This window comes from Xenopus laevis, chromosome 1L (assembly GCF_017654675.1).
Source record: "Xenopus laevis strain J_2021 chromosome 1L, Xenopus_laevis_v10.1, whole genome shotgun sequence".
In the NCBI taxonomy this organism is placed as follows: Eukaryota; Metazoa; Chordata; class Amphibia; order Anura; family Pipidae; genus Xenopus; species Xenopus laevis.
This window is the reverse complement of record NC_054371.1, coordinates 50,163,580-50,181,708: the sequence shown is the minus strand read 5'-3', so window position 1 is coordinate 50,181,708 and position 18,129 is coordinate 50,163,580. Positions and strand designations below refer to the sequence as shown.

At 39.2% G+C, this 18,129-nt stretch overlaps 1 protein-coding gene across 1 annotated transcript in view; it reads right to left on the bottom strand.

The window, feature by feature from the left end:
* The window catches only part of vegfc.L (vascular endothelial growth factor C L homeolog), an 87,172-nt gene extending 73,979 nt beyond the window's left edge, over positions 1-13,193 (bottom strand). The window contains exon 1 of the mRNA XM_018230726.2: positions 12,692-13,193. Coding sequence (XP_018086215.1) covers positions 12,692-12,808 — 117 coding nt within the window. The 5' untranslated portion in view covers positions 12,809-13,193. The remainder of the gene's footprint in view (positions 1-12,691) is intronic.
* Between the last annotated feature and the right edge of the window lie 4,936 nt (positions 13,194-18,129).

Sequence of the window (18,129 nt, the reverse complement as noted above, 5' to 3'; positions counted from 1 at the left end):
ATGCTACTGTCCCATCAAACATGGGTTAACAAAATAATAAATTTATATAATAATATATACTGTATGGGTCCATTTATGAAACCTCTATTTTTTCTGGTTGAGGTTTTTAGGGGGAAAATTTAAAACTTGATTTATCATACCCCAAAACTGCTACAATCCGAATCTGAAAATACAAACCTGTCTAGGTAATGTAGAAGTCAATGGCAGATGTCCCTAAAATTGTTTCTTGACATTATGATCTGCACTGGATAATCTGATAAAATCTAGGTTTCCGACGATAATTAGTTCAGTTTGTGGAAGGGAGTTAGGTCAACTTTGTTTTGAGTAAAAAAATTGATAAATTCAAGTTTTAGTAAACCAGCCCCATAATGTGTTTGTTTATAACCTTTGGGCCCAAGATTTTAGAGGCACCACAAAGGCTGAAACCTCATCCTGTGGCCATAATAGATCTGCACGAGGAAGAAATAAAAGGAATGCAGACTAAATACCTGATGTGACATTATACACAAGTGTCGGGAACTTTGGGTTGTGCATGGTGACAGAGTTAAATGAGTATAAATTCTTCAAAATAAGAATAAAAGAATAAAATATCCTATTCCAATATTATTCTTCCATAAATTGGCCCACGCTGTATCTCTAATGGTCTCATTCATCTCATTTGGAGTACCATTTATTCCAAATACCCACGTGATCTCCATGCAGGATGCGGCTGGAATGAAAAACAGCAATTAACTAATATTACCATTAACATGTCTCCTTCCTTTGGATTTATTTGATAAACAGAATGTAAAAGGAATTCAACTTTCCTTAAAGCAAACATGTACACCAGCAAATTAATGCACTTAATCTTTCTGAGGGAGCTGGAGAAATGAAACTTTATCCTAAAAGTGGACTTCCAGGGTTACCCGCAAATCTGCTGAGTGCAAATAAATGCATGCTGAAATCTCAACTGCCCTGTATAGGAGACTTCTATTTACTGGTAACCCTGCTTCTGATTCTGAGCAAAGTGTAAAGGTATCTTTGTGTGTATATTTTGCAGGGAACTGTAACACCTATTTCACTCTGTCATGGTACACGAAAGTAAAACTCACATACCTGAATGAAAAATGGGAACTTTAGCAGTATTATTAAAGGAGAAGGAAATCTCCAAGACAGTTTATTGCCAACAGATTAGTCACAATAGTGCAAGCTAGAACACCATATTTATTCTGCAGAATGCTTTACAATATCTGAGTAAACAGTTCTAGACACTGTCTCTGTTTGTTTAGGATAGAAGCTGCCATATAAGCTTGGTATGACATCACTTCCTGCCTGAGTCTCTCCCTGCTCACTTACAGCTCTGAGCTCACATTACAGCAGGGATGGGAGGAGGGAGGAGGAGAGGAGCAAACTGAGCATGCTCAAGCCCTGCCCTAGAGGTTTATGCTGAAAACAGGAAGTCTGATACAGAAGCCCATGTGTACACAATAGAAGGAAAGAAATGCTGTGTTTCTTTTGACAGAGGACTCAGAGCAGCATTACTTTGAGGTTTTATTGGTGTATTTATATAGACCTTTCTGATAAAGCTTACTAAATTTTTGACTTTCCTTCTCCTTTAAAGAGATACTGACACCAGAAAATAACCTTTTTTAAATGTATCATAACATTATCTATTTATAATTTTGCCATAAAGTTATTTGTCTGATGTTTTTACATTACCTTTCTTACCCCCCATGGCACTCTATGAGGGGACTGCCATATTTGTGCAGCAGGAGTCCGTTAGTATTAGAAACTCTAACTTACAGGCTGAGATGGGACATTTAGGTTGGCAAAACAGTCAGGTTTAGGAAGTTCAAGTAACAATTACTTACAAAAGCAGAACTATCAGCGAAAAATGATCAACATGACTTATAGGTAACTTTTAATGTAGCTTAATATTTTGAAAAGAACATTTTTAGTGTCATTAACAAAGTTTTTTTAGTGATACTGGTACCACTCCTATCATTGTGAGGAACATGTCAGTATCAATTAAATTGCAAAATCTAGTTAGGTGCGCACTGGAGCAGAGCCGGAGGACAAGAAACATGACAGTCAATGTCATATGTTTAGGTTATGTTACTGAGTACCATATTCTATTTCTTACTACAGCATGAACTTCTAGTCATGTACCGACATTGCATATTGCCATTGCACATTGCATTGCAGAAAAAAATTATGTTTTTTAATACACTTAAAAGTTCAGCTGAATCCTTACGAAAATGTATTTGTTGATAGTAATCCTCCAGGCAGTTAATTTACAAATATGAAAAAAGGGGTACTCACTCTGAATCCCAGTACAATTCAAGCATTTTTTTAGAGCATCCAAAAGGGAATTTAATGTGTCTGCTCTTTTTTTCCTTCTTATTTGTAATGCAATAAATCTTACTCAATCCAACTAACTGTACATTCTACAGAAGGACTTTTCCCAATCGCAACTAGCTGTTGTAAAACTACAACTGTCAGCTAAACTTAGAAAGCCAACACAAAAAGCCTTTAGGACAGCACCTTTACTGTTTCCAACTGGTTCTTCAGCGTCATATGTGTCCCTCAAAAAATATTGCTAGCTCAATAAAGACTTTAGTCAAAACTAACGTTATTATGCAAATTACAAACAGCAGAGCTTATAATGTAATTGTTATGCTACAAGGTTCTACCTTTAGAGAAACATGTTTCTTTTTAGTGCAATTTCCCCTGGCTTCGAGCAAAAAAAGAGAAATGGATGAAACAAAGGACAATAAACCTAGAATTTCACAGCTTCTTTCATCTGGGAAGGAAGGCTGGGAGCATAGGTATGGCTAGTGCTTCTCAACCACAAGATGGTGCTGTCTCTCATAGCCACAACCTTACAATATTGCACTGCACCTGCTCAGTCATTTTTTTCCCTTTACGAATACATTTTAAATAACAAAGCTTCAGGCATTGTGATAATAACAGAATTCACTGCCTTTCCCCAAAACATTTGCAATGTTTCAGTTTTGACGTTAGAAGCATAGTTTTTTTTTACAGTTTTTCTGTCTCACTGAAACTATGAATTTTGGCTCAGTGGTTACCATCGCTGCCTTGCAGTGCTGGGTCCCAGGTTCAATTCTAACCTGGAAACTGTATTAGTTTCCAATGGGCGCGCCTCATATACAAGCAGACAAGCAGATGAATTGGCTCCTGATGAAATTATATAAAGCGCATGTAAACATGTGACTAATGAACAATCTTTGTAAAACTGCACTGTCAAATGTTGCTGCTACATAAATAAAAAAAGTCTCCTTTCACCATAGGAAGACCCTGCTAAAAGGTGGACCCTTGGCTTATTATACTGACATACACTATGTTGTCAAAGGTATGTGAACATCTGGTTGTCCAACATCTCATCTTCCTCTCTTTACTGATACATAATATGCCCTATATGTTTCTGGGAAGGCTTTCCACTAGAAGTTGGAACATTGTTTTTTTGTGATTTGCTTTGATTTCCTCAGTTGGGTTGAGGTCTGCAATGCATAGACCAGTCAAGTTCTTCCACTCCCATCTCTGCAAACCCATTCTTAACTGACTATACTTTGTACACTGGGCTATTATCCTTAAATTAGGAAGCACAAATTGTCAAGAATGTTATTGTATGATGAAGTGGCACCTGTGATGGCAATGATAGGTATGGCTTAAATAGGCAGTTTCAATAATTAGAAGGCATGTAGCAGTAACATTACAAAGGCCCTATGGGCCTGGATGCAATATCTGCACTGGTTCCTCTCCCCCCCCAGAGCTTGACCACCAACTTGACGGCATGCTTATCCTCCCTATTGATACCTTTAGTGGACCCACAATTAATTTTGATCAAGTTCACCTACTTTATCTATTGCTAAACTGCCGCAATACCTCATCAGTAAAAGACACCTTGGATTTGGGGAGTTGTAACACATACATACAGAAAAATTATCCTATGCACTTATCCATATCAGTATATTAAAAGGACATAAAATGTTCTGCGCAAAAAAAGCTATTTAGAAAATACATTGCCTTCAAACACAACACATTATTTGTCCATGTATTGCAATATATTTAAGATGGTCAACTGTGTCAAATATATCCTTGGCATTGCCAGTCCTATGTACATTCACTTTCATCTGTTTCATGAAAAATGACAGTATTACATAGTGCAAAGTGCCCCTCCAATATTACAACTGCCATATGGTTGCCCCTCTTATTGGTGGGTTCCACTGACAAAAGTTGGAAATGATGGGAGCTGGGCACTCAACATCGGCTGGAAAATTTACACAATGTGCTCTATAGCATTGAAATAGATACCATCATAAAATAACTTTTTTCTTTAAGAACTGTAAAAAAAACAATTCAATAAATGAGATGATATACCAGACCACTGGTCTGTTACAAAGACAACTATCAAGCTTGACAGGGCTGCTGCTCAGTGAATGAAGCTAATAAACGGCACTTCCCTATGTGCACAAAGATACAGTAACTAACATTCCCAGACTGTATCTTTATATTTTTCCCAAACTGCTCTACATTACAAACCATTAAACATTATTGTAGGCACAAACACAAACTTTTATCTTTTTATTAAATTGGCACTTTAAAGTGTTTTGAGAAATAATTATTTGTCAGAGATACTCTCCTGCTAAAAATACAAAGGTTCAGCAAGCAGTAAGCCAAGTGCTGGCACATTACCTTTAGTTGAACTGCCTGAAGTTGGAGTCATTCATGTTGAAGAGCTCAGTGCCATTTATTAGAGGTTGAAGAAAGAATGAGAATTGTTCTCTAAACACACACAAAAAAAATTTGTGTATTACCCTTCCACGTTGCTATGATTTGAAATATTAATCATGTGAAACCTTGAAATTACCAAAACGACATTCAAACCTAGTGGAGTTAAGATCAGAGGTGCGAACATCTGCCAAAAAAAGAAAAAGTTGCAAAATGTCAAACTGCTTACTTTGGAAGCATTGCTAAAAATGTGAGCAGGGGTCAGAGGACTTGGACTAATCCTCAGGCTTGGTTGTACTGCATCATCAGTATTGTAATCCAAATTTGTTGAACTTTCCATTGCTTAAGTGACTACATTCTTGCTTCCAAGGAGCACGAGATACATTCTTTATGCTGGTACTGATGACAAGACGGAGGGCCCAGTCTTCGGCCCGTCACTAAATTATTTGCTTCTGGCTAATAACTTCTGCATTCGTGCATCTTGTTCCAAATAGGAAAATAAAGTATGGTTTGCAAGTTAAAGGTAGGAACATAGTCTGTCTCAATATATTTTTTTAATTTGTCACCTAATCTATTCTTAAAGTCTAAATTTCCTCAGGAAATGCGTGTATTGTCTTGAATTCACAGCCACTCAGCCGCATGGAATACATGTAATGGATCGAGGTTAGGGTAAAACAGCATATCTCTCCACAGCCAAAGAAATACATTTCATGTGAGATGCACATTATTCATTCAGTAATACATTTATAGAGTTTGCTATCCAATTAAGTCATTCCACTTAATTCACACAACTGTGTTTATTCAGTTTACAACTACCTACCAACAAACCAAGCCAAATGTTTAATCAAAACCTTCTTGGAGTCAGATATGACCTTTTGTTGAATGTGTTTAGGCAGTGAATTATTCTGCCCTTGTATAAGGGTACAGAACAACTCCTCCAAACCAGTGTTCAGCTAACTGCCATATATACAGTATATGCCTTTAAAGGAAAAGGAAAGGCTTTTTTTTACCTCCTTATCTAATAGAAGGCCCCAACTTGTACCTGATTGCTAACATGACTTCTCCAGAGACTGCTCCTGTTTACGTTAGTGAGCTCTGGAAGGTATCACCATTTTTCTGTTCTCTGTGCCGACATTTTCTTTTGGGTGACGTAATAAAGATGGCACCAGCTAACTAGATGCACATGCGCCAAAACCCTTCCGCTAGCAGGTCTTAAAAGCTTGTGCGCTATTACTACTTGACTGCTGCAATAAATAACAGCCAAAATAATGAAGGAGGCAGAGGGAAACACTGTCACACCATTCGTCAGAGATGCTGAATGTAAGATGCAGGCTACTGTAGAATATAATCCCTGCCTGGTTAGCGCGTCACCATAGAAACCATGTAGTTAAATTGCAATTGTTGCGCGCATAGTGGAGGGAGGGCTTTGTAGGATAGTTGTGGGGGAGCTCCCTTTACGTTCTCTTAGCGAGTGCTCACGAGTAGTTAACAATGCACATGCATCATCTTCTGAACTGAACAACTGCACAGAATCTACAGTCTTCGTCTTGATGCAGGAGTGGAGAATTCTGGGAAATTCTATTGTGGGACTCAGCATTTTTTTATACTATAATGCTTGTGATCAGACAAACGGCATAAGAAAGAACAGACTTACAAGAACATTTGACACCACTGGAGGTATGCCTTTCAATGAAGATGTATTCAATACTGCCCTTTCCTTGTCCTTTAATGGCCAGTCTGGTACCCAACCTGTGTACGGATCCACTTACTGAGACATTGTGGTCAGCACATGAGAAAATCCTTCCAACAACCTAACAACAAAAATGCATTCATATCATGCACCGCCAATCATATATTAATCAGCAGTACTCTGTTGGCGAGAGTATGGGTGCCTTGCTTTATAAATTACACATATACAGTTAGCTCAAGTATCTAAACTTACATATAAACATTAACTGTTGTTTTTTTGGAATCTGCAATTCGCAAGAGAGCAGATAATGAGCTCCTTATTCAATTCTAGCTCCACCTTTCTTCACTCCTCTTAGTAGAGATTTGGCAGGATATATTAAACAGGTAAACAGGAGTCTCACATTTTCCTCTCCAGAAAAATCCAGAGCCACAAGGACAGTTAGCCAAATTAGCTGACCAGTAGTTATTTACAGGTTGACCCAAAACCCACAGGACCTGGTGGTTAACCAACAGGCAGTTTGGATTGAAAATTAGACATCCATTGTAGTTTATGGTTGGGTGTAGGTCTGACTGGGGAAATACACTTCTCCTCAGATCAATTAGATTCCCTTTCTTTGACCCAGAGGTACCCATAGTTACATAGTTAAATCGGGTTGAAAAAACACAAAGTCCATCAAGTTCAAATGAAAAGCCAGCATCCATACACACACCCCTCCATACTTTCACATAAATTATATGTACCCATATCTATACTAACTATAGAGCTTAGTATCACAATAGCCTTTGATATTATGTCTGTCCAAGAAATCATCCAAGCCATTCATTAACTGAATCAGCCATCACAACATCAACCGGCAGTGCATTCCACAACCTCACTGTCCTCACTGTAAAGAACCACCTATGTTGCTTTAAATTAAAATTCTTTTTCTCTAGTTTGAAGGGATGACCTCTGGTACGGTGATCCTTTTTATGGGTAAAAAGGTCCCCTGCTATTTGTCTATAATGTCCTCTAATGTACTTGTGAAGTGTAATCATGTCCCCTCGCAAGCGCCTTTTTTCCAGAGAAAACAACCCCAACCTTGACAGTCTACCCTCATAATTTAAGTCTATCAATCCCTCTAACCAGTTTAATTGCACGTCTCTGCACTCTGCAAACTCATTTATATCCCTCTTAAGGACTGGAGTCCAAAACTGCACTGCATACTCCAGATGAGGCCTTACCAGGGACCTATAAAGAGGCATAATTATGTTTTCATCCCTTGAGTTAATGCCCTTTTTTATGCAGAACTTTATTTTCTTTAGTAGCCACAGAATGACACTGCCAAGAATTAGACAACTTTTATCTACAAAAACCCCAAAATCCTTCTTATTTAAGGAAACTCCAGAAACTCACAGAAGTAGTGCACATAGCAGGAAGACGCAGGTACAGATTGGATGTGGGTCCTACAGTGGCAACAATTTGCAGGTTAGGATTGAGTGTGGGTTAAGATTTTGGTTTGGGTCTGGTTCCAGTTTAGTTTTTTCTGACCCGCACATGATGGCACATCACTGCTGACTAGTTGTCATTGTAAGGAGATCATTTGAAGCAACCTGCAAGAAATCCAACTGGGCAATGCCTTCAACTTACATGAGGCCCATAAACATTAAATTTACAAGAGTTCACATAGTTCATGCTTCCCATGTAATCTGATTGATGTGTTTCCTACTGATCTGTAAAATTACACAATTCTTCATTTGCTCAATTCCAGCCTATTTTTCTAAATCTTTTAGTTTAAAATATGTATAAAAACCTTTCCTTTTTTTTAATTATAAAGCACTGATTGGTCACTGTTTTATTTTTACCTGGTACATCTATCTGTATATCCATGCATACAAATACAGTGGAAGCAAACCATGACATCATAAAATTGCCCATGTATGAGGACTTACCCGGTGCGGCGGGGACGCCGCCACACCGTGCCGATCCTTCTCACACGCCGACGCTGGACTCTTAGGGGCAGATTCACTAACTTCGAGTGAAGGATTCGAATGAAAAAAATTCGAATTTCGAAGTATTTTTTGGGTACTTCGACCATCGAATTGGTTAAATTCGTTCGAATTCGAACGAAATCGAACGAATCGAAGTAAAAATCGTTCGACTATTCGACCATTCGATAGTCAAAGTACTTTCCCTTTAAAAAAAACTTCGACCCCCTACTTCGGCAGATAAAACCTACCGAAGTCAATGTTAGCCTATGGGGAAGGTCCCCATAGGTTTGCTAACCTTTTTTTGATCGAAGGATTTTCCTTCAATCGTTGGATTAAAATCGTTCGAATCGTTCGATTCGAAGAATTTAATCGTTCGATCGAACGAAAAATCCTTCGATCGATCGATCGCAGGATTAGCGCTAAATCCTTCGACTTCGATATTCGAAGTCGAAGGATTTCAATTCGAGGGTCGAATTTCGAAGTATTTTTAACTTCGAAATTCGACCCTTAATGAATCTGCCCCTTAGGGTGCGCGTGCCTCGGCGGTTCTTAAAGGCGCTGGCGTGATGACGCCAGCGCGCAATTGCCGCAAAATTTAAAAGTATAAATAGCCCATTTTGATTACTGACCCTTGCCCGTTATAGGAGTTTGTTCCTGATGCTATTTGAGCTTTGTGCTATTCTGTTTGAACCTGTTTGATTCCTGTTGTGACCCCTGCCTGACTATTTGACGATCCTGAATTCTGAATCCTGACCCGATTACTGACTTTGATTCTGCTTAACCCCTCTAATTGACTTCCTGGTTTGACCCTTGCCTGCCTGACTACGTTTATTCTCTGCCTGCCCCGACACGGCCTGATCTGACTACTCTATTGCCTAACGCCTTGTACTACGACCTTCTGCCCAAAGACTTTGCTTTACAGTTGTGCCCCTCAGCCTGTCTAGAACCCCTCGCCTTGCAAATCTTGTTTTAAGACCTGGCGGCATCTGAGTAGCTGAGGGCTCCTCCCGAGACCAAAGGTGGCTGCTACAGGCAGAAGCAAGAGCCGAGACCAGGGTGCTTGGCATCGGTTCTAGATTTAGGGTGCAAACCATTACACCGTGGCCCTTCATGTCACGTTTTAGTGGAAAAATGTGTGATAATGATATATTTAAGTAGAGTCACATGGTGAGCCATTTGATCCAAATGTTTCTAGATAAGCAAAAGGTTGCTCTGCACACGTGAAGCATATTCCGTTACTTCTCTTGCAATAGAGAAGTTAAGCTTGTCACAATTTAAAATTGAATCAGATTTGAAGATTAGCACCCCGCTAAGGGACATACTTGTGTTAAAAAATTGACCTTTGCCCTGCAGCAGCTGGGTTGCAATTGATCACGTACCTCTCCGAGTATGTATAACCAACCAGAGTGTCAACATGCAAAAAAATTTTCATTTGACTTCTGTGTTCCAGAGATGTGTTGAACTATATTCTAAAGTGAAACTTTTCAAGTGGCCAGAAATATACTGCAAAGGCTAGTAGGATAAGATACAGATGAGTGCTGAAAGAGCTGGTAACAAAGGAAAAAACATGTTCCGTTTGAATAATTTTCCTGAAAATGTTGGCACCAAGGGAAGAAATAGGTTACTTACTGGGGGGGGGGAATTGTTAAGTAACCCCAGTGATTATATTATTATAATAATGTATCGCAGATTGCAGGCTGGCCTTTTTTTATTCCTGGTATTATTTCCAGAAAACAAGTGTGCCAGCCTAGGGTCCGAGGAAAATGGGTATAATCACTGGGGGGGGGGCTAATAAATTGGCACACCACCAGTGATTACCCTTTCCGTCTCCTTTAAGCAAGCGTAAAGAAAATGCGCTGGCTGGATTTTCAGATTCACTATGCAATAGCAGTAATGAAAACTATTATTGCAAAAATAAAACGTATGTTCTTGTTTATGCCATTTATGCCTTTCAATATGATTCCCAAGTGTAATCATGTTCCCTGCATTCAATCTGATATGAGAATTCATAATGTGACACTCAACAGCACTAGCCAGACCACAACAGTGCAATGTATCTCATGCAAGTATATCGTGCAACAATGCAGTGTATTTTGTGCAATGGTGCAAAGTATCTCAAGTAGCAAAGTATCTCAAGCAACAGTACAAAGTATCACGTGATACAGTATAACATAAAATCCCTCCATTGCATTTTAGACAGCAGTCTTATTGAACAGATTCAAGAAACTCTGGTATTTACTCATTATAAGCCAGGGTTTTCCAAACTCTGACAAAGCAGCTGTGGAATGACAACCCCCAGGATTCTCCAAAGCTATTTTAGCAATTCCATGTTTATTATCCTGTTAGTACTACATGCAAAGGATGCTGTTTCAATTCTTAATGCTTACTTTGTTACTGGGGCTTATATGTACTCTGTATTTCATCCCCAGTGAGAGCATGTTATCTAAAGCATAAATCTCAATCTTAGGAGCCTTGTCACAGTCATATATTGTATATATGGCTCATGAACATGTTAGACAGATCAAGCCACTACTTGAAAGCATTTGAACAGCATTGACCAAAGGTACCAAGGAGCTGAGATAAAAAAAAATATAATGTCTTCTTGATTTTAAAAAAGTCTGCTCCTAAAATCATGGGGCATATCGAAATTACACCACCGTCTTCTAAAACAAAACAGATACCAAGTGAAAGAAAGCAAGAGATACCTAAACTAATCTCTAATCTCGAAAACAGCTACCGTTCAGTTGAATAAATATCATTATCTCAGCATGGCTTTGTTTAAATAACAGTAATTAAGTAATAATAACATTGCCCCTATCTGGGAGTCTGCATCAGTGGAGCGCAAGCAGAACAACCACAAGACTGTGCCACGATACCACACAAGATGCACCCCTCCAAATACACACTCCGCTCAGTGGATAAATGGTTGCTCTCCCTGACCAGCATTTCATTTTTCACTGAACATTTTCACAAACGGAAAGCTTTTCTGATTATAAAAACAAATTGTCTGTGAAAGCTTGATGTGAGTGAAAACACGTGCTGGTGCAGTGAGCGAGGGAATTCTTGGGATGCAGTAAAATCCATATTAACCTATGTGCTTCCAGATGGGCTAAATACCCTTGTACGTGTGACTGGTAGGACAGAAAAAAAACACACACAGACACACAAAAAGGGGAATGAAGATTATTCATATCAGTGAGAAGGTTAAAACAATGTGACCCTGTGCAGAGCTGCACAATTTGTTCCCTGCTGGAATGTTAATAACCTGTCAGGCCACATGGAGCCAGAAGCATATAAGGGACAATAGCATGAAGGTGTTCACACCTCATAAGTTAACGAAGTGGCAACATATTCCATGGTACAAAGGAACGTTAACAGCCATAAAGGGTGAAATGACAACCAACTAATTTCAATAAAAAAATACATTTAGGTGGCTTTGCTGCTCATGGTGATGTTGCATATGACCCTATTAAAGACTGCTGAGACTTGTAGTTCCTTAGAAGCCAGGAGGCTACAGGCTGAACATTCCTTAATATCACAATTTGGGGTGGCCATGGTAAGTACACTGTAAGCAAATAGCCCTGTAGGAATACATAACAATGTAGACAGAGTGCACGTGAAGGTGCTGTAGGTGCTGAAACACAGTGTCGGACTTGCCCACAGGGATACCAGGAGAACTCGCGGTGGGCCAACAGGTGTAAGTGGGCTCTCCAGCTTCAAAACATTTGGCATATTTCACGGCCATTACCTATTTCTATCAGACTAAATAGATGGAATAATAGATTATAGCATGTACAGAAAAGAGACTAGCAGAATAGAGGTTGCGCGAGGAGAGGGATTATAATAGTACTGAGAGTGGGTCACTGATCTAAGGTTTTTTGGTGGGCCCCGGGTGTCCCAGTCTGACACTGACCTTTAAAGAAATATTCCTTAAACATCGGGCTCTGTAGCAGTCACAGTGAGAAACACTGATCATCTCCATGGTTGGGATATTGTTTTACATTGGTAGAGCACACACTCTCCAAAGCTTTCCTACTTTCTAGCTGAACAGCATTAGGTGTCACAACACAAGTTTCACAATCCCAACACACATACACTTGTTTCATAAAACTACATGCAGTGCTCATTCATATCTCTAGTTAGACCCTCACAAAAGTTGCCAACTGTCCCCCATTTCCAATAGAGAGAGAGTCATGTGGCAATGGTCAGTGGGCACTTGTCTGGGTAGAAGTATCTTATTTACTGACTCAGGATGCTTCTCCCAAATGTTGTCAGCTCTGTGACCCTGGAGAGCAGCCCTTACCTTTGTGTCGCCAAATTCCGGATCGTCGTAATAGCCCTGTCCCGACTCATAAGCTGCGCCCAGCTGCACCCATTCAGTGTAGTAGAGAACAAGCAGCGCTCCCTCCAGCAAGTGCATTTTCCCCTGCGGGATGAGGTTCTAGTGCTAGTGGTACAGTCCGGTCACGCTGTGCTCCCCCCAAAAGGGACAGCCGGGAAATCCTCAGTCAGCGCAGCAGCAACCTGGGCATCAGCCTCTTCCCAGCCAATGAGCGCAGCGCTGGCAGCTAAGGGAAACTTGTTTCAACGAGTCGGACATCCGAGTCACTGCGCGAAGGTCTGAGGCAGCTGGTCAGTACTAACATGGGCAAATCCTCACTGGAGACCTGTACACAAGCCTTTGCCTAAGCAATGTGGCCACACGTGTTTCTGTGGAAAGCACTGTCTCACTTGTACTGCTGCTGTCTGTCTGCTACAAGAGAATGTCAGTGCTCAGCACACAGAGCGCAAAGGCAGTTTGCAGGAGACTATAATAAGAAGCGTGTGAGGCACTAAACTAACCACGCCCACATTCCACTTCACTCCGCCCTCTAATCCGCCCCCATCCGCCTCCTCCTTGTCAATTTGAGGAAAGAGCTTGCCCAGAAAATCTGCTTCCAAAATATGAAGTTGCCTATGTATCTCACTGGCGCTTTCTATCCTCATTACAGTGGAGTTGGGACCTTAAAGCGTTGGTTCACCTTTAAGTTAAAGGGATACTGTCATGGGAAAAAAAATTTTTTTTCAAAATGAATCAGTTAATAGTGCTGCTCCAGCAGAATTCTGCACTGAAATCCATTTCTCAAAAGAGCAAACAGATTTTTTTATATTCAATTTTGAAATCTGATATGGGGCTAGACATATTGTCAATTTCCCAGCTGCCCGAAGTCACAAAATACTTTTGCAACAATTTTGAGATAAGCAAATAAGTAATTTTAACAGTTTAGATAAGGGGATCCCTTGGGAAAAGTTAGACTAACAGCTTAAAGGGCAATTCACCTTCATTAACAAAACTTTAATAACTGGAAAAAAACCAGTATGGTAATTAAGGGCGTGGCCACAAACAATGGGTGTGGTCAATAACTTTTTTTGTCCCTCTTTTTATTTCCAAAATGTTGGGAGGTATACTATGGGGGTAGTGTCCACAGATCCAAACTTGACGCATGCAGGGGACGGGAACACTGCATATTTCTACTGTGACTCCATGAAGGAGATGAAATAACTAAAGCCCACTGTTTGGAGGGAGGGAGGAGGGGGAGCAAGTCAGCATTCAGCTGACTGAGAAACAGTGTGCAGCTTGTCACTCACACAAGCTCTGGCAGCACAGCCAATCAGAAGGAAGAGGGGGCAGGGCAGCAGACAGACTGCTAATCAAGGCTGCAGGATCAGTAACTGAGTAGCATAGGAAGAAAGAAAATACTGTGGGTGCCTTCACACTTATTAACTGATAAATTATTTGGCCTTGGTAAGGTGAAAAAGACCAAACTGGAATCATTTTTACAGCAAGGGCAAGGAAACCCATTAAATATAAACCTCTATGGATATCCTGCCTATAAATGAATATATAATAGTATTTATCCAAAAAAGGGTTCAGTTACTAGTTAGTTGACTACTTTAATTACAGATTCACTGTCAATTTCATCAATACATCAGTACAAGCTTTGGAACTATACTATTAAAAAAAAGTGTTTTGTTGCTTCCACCTTTATTACAAATTCATTACCAAATGCCAAGTCAGTATAGATGCCACCATTTTGAGAAGGGTGGCAATTTAATCTTATGAATCAACTTTGTGTGTGGAATGATTAAAAGAACCTGAGTTTAGGCACATATGAACTCAGCATTATAACATAATTTAATAAATATGAATGAATAGCGTGGCTTCATGTGGATAGGCATCATTTTTGTAGACAGTTATCTAATTAAGAAACATCACGCGCTTTATTGATGACTGTTTTGTGTTTTTAATTCAGTTGAAAGGTGGAAATTGCTCCTGTTGCATGCATTTGCACCCAGCACACAGAACTGAGCATCCTCAAGTAGGTACTATTTTCAGATGTCAACAAATAAAATGTCAACCAATAAAATAACCCATGTTATATAACCCTCATTTCCAATGATGCGCCTTTAAAAACTTGAATTGAATACATTGCAGAATTATCCATATAAAGCTATACCATTCACAGCTCTTAAATTATGTACTAATGGTTAATTTGTTTGTGCCTGGTCTCGAATGAATTTCATCAATTCACACTTCAAATTGATTCATAACAATAAAATGCTACCCTGCTCAAAACTGTGGCATGTAGTAATGAATTAGCAATAAAAGGGAAACAAATAAAATGCTTTTTCAAATCTAATATATATATATATGGGTACATTTATAGTAAAGGCATAATGCCAATTAAAAGTATTTACAAGTTGCAAACGAATCCCAGAGGGTTCCAGCCCATTCTTCAAACAGCAGCCTAGCCACCATTTACCCACTCCGAAACCACCACTGCAGCCCCCCACAGCAGCAGACCCAAGGAAGCCCCACACGTCCAGCCCATGGCCAGACTACCAATTGAGAAAGTTTAAAAAGCCAGAAAGCTAGTTAGAGCACAGTTACCAAGGATAAATTACACTTTACTGAGTTACAGGCACTATGGGGCACTCTTAATTTTGCTTGTGGCGTGATACCCATGGGGACGATATTTAACAGAAGATTGGAAGGTTTTTAGGAAAAGCAAAAAGGCTACATCACAAAATAAGTATAACAAAAGCAGTAAGGAAGATTTGTACTTTTGATAAATATTTTTGGAGGGTTTTAATGGAATTTAGCCATTGACAGCACAATCTAACCAGAAGGAGAAACTTTTTATGGATGCGGCTGGAAGTACTGGATTTGGTGCATACATTCAAGGGTAGTGGTATGGTCAAAAGTGGGCAACATAGTGACATGTTTAAGGCTTAAAAAAGAACCTTACTTTTTTTAAAGTCTTTCCCATAGTGACAACTTTGGCCTTATGGGGGTAAGGGGCTGGCAAACAAGGTAATTTGTTGGACAGACAATATGAGTATTTTGCATGCAACAAATGATTTGTCAGACTCTTCTACCCAAGTAATACATTTGATTAGGCAAGTCCTATAGATCTGTCTATAAAACAAAACAATATTTTATATTTTGCACTTTTTTAATGGGTGACACTAAAAAAAGGTGTCCATTTCCACCATAGTTTGGCACTTGGGGATCCAAGGACACTGCAACTCAGAGCTCAGTTTACATCACAGAGCATGAAATCAATGGTTGCTGAATAAAGAAAAGGCACAAGCGGATGAGGAAACAGCTCTTTTTTGAAACAAATTTTTATTAGGTTCATTTTCTTTTTCTTAAAGCAGGCAAATGCAGTAACACGCTTTACATAGTGTTGCCAGTAAGAAATAACATCAACAGTCATTAAACATTGTAAACATGAGATTGAGAGAGTAGTAACTAATTAGTCAAAGATAGATATATGCATACAGTAGTATCGTATTCCGCAAAGAGAGAAAGGTTACACAAACAAGAAGTAGGCATTGCTTAGACCCTCTTAGACCTGTAATTGGCGTACTCTTCAAAATACTGTTTATTCCATATGTAAGTGGAGGGAATATTAGTATAGACTGGGATCTCCATCCTCGGGTTGAAGCTCCCAAGCAGACCATACTTCTAGGAAATGGGGTGTTTTATTTTGTAGGGCAGAAATATGGAGGAAACAGCTTTAATCCAGTTTATAATACCTAAGAAAGTGGTTAGTGGGCATTTCATTTTGTGCGAAATTATATTGCTTCAATTACCCAAACATCAGTTTTTTAGTAAGGCTGAAGGTTGGAGTAGGCTGGTAGGATCAGCAAAGGATAAAAGAGAGCCAATAACAGGAGAGCATTTGGATCTTATATGTGGTAATCTTAGCAAAATTGTTTATAAAGAATACAAACATAAATTATTTAGGTCAGCTTTTATTTTGGCATTTAAAAGGGTCTTTAGTGTAGCTCCTTCAAAAAGGACAGAGTCAGAAGGCCTCCAGATGGTAGTGTCACAGTCCTGTTATGCTATTCTCCTCACTCAGCCCAGCAGCCTCACACCAACCTTGGCATCAGCCTCTTCCCAGTCAGTGAAAGTAGCTCACTCCAGCTAAGGAAAACTTGTCTCAGTAAGTCAAACATCCAAGTCAGTCACTGCATGAAGATCTGGGGCAACTGGTCAGTGCCAACATGGGCAAACCCTGACTGGGGACCAATACAGAAGCCTTTCCCTAAGAAAGGTCACTTAAGAGCAATGACCCCTATTGTAAAATATAAGGATAGTATAAGTCACAGAGAAGTTACATGATCACATACAGGTCATGGAACTCAGATGTGACTTCTAATATGCTCATATTGTACAGGGGATGTATTATTTATTATATTACATGAGTTTTATTTAACCTGTCATGTGTCAGAAATTAAACACTGATTATAACCAATGAAATCACTAAGCACCATTTATAAGGTTATCATTTAAAGTATATTCATGTGTCTTGTGTATTATCAAAAAAATGATCTCCCCATTGTAAAATACGAAGCTACTAGAAGGGAGTAACTGATCTGTATAAAATACTTGATTTTGTAGTCGTGAAATTCCTCTGTGACTTCTTATATCACATTTCACAATACCAGGAATATTATTCGATAAATAATACTGTCTATTGGCCACTCTCTGTCATTACAGGTGGATATAAGGTATGAAGATCTAAATTAAAGAAAGATCTATTATCCAGAAAACCCCAGGTTCGAAGCATACTTGTGTATATACATGAAACTGACCTCCATCAGATATGTGACGTGTGTGTGTGTGTGTGTGTGTGTGTGTGAGAGAGACCTCTAGGATCCTGAATAAATAGGCTTTAACAGACTGCATTAGACATTTATAAACCAAATGTGTAGATGTCTTTCCTTATATGTCCACATCCTTTCTATTTTCAGTGTTTTTCAAAATATGCGTTAATCCCATGTGTTCGTCTCTCTTTTGTTTAGCAGAGAGGCTAGGAATTATGTGTGCAGGCAAAAAACCCTGGAACCTGCTGAGTTCTCTTACTAATGCCAGACAATCCAACATAATCCTTTCTTAACCACAGATATGTCCTCCTGCACTTGCATATTTTATCATTTTGCTTTTAAAATGAAACCCCCCAGAAGTATTTAATGTTTCAATTATAAAAATTTCTTATCAGTGAGAACAAATTGTTTAAATCCCAAAATCAAAGATATTGAGGTTAGGGGCCAGTATTATGCATTCACAGTTTCCTTTACTTTAAAGGGAAGGAAGACTAGAAGGTTATAAAAGAAAAATGTTGGCTAAAAACTCTTTTTGAATAATCGGATTTTGGAACCTAGAGAATTAAGGAGATGTAAGGATAC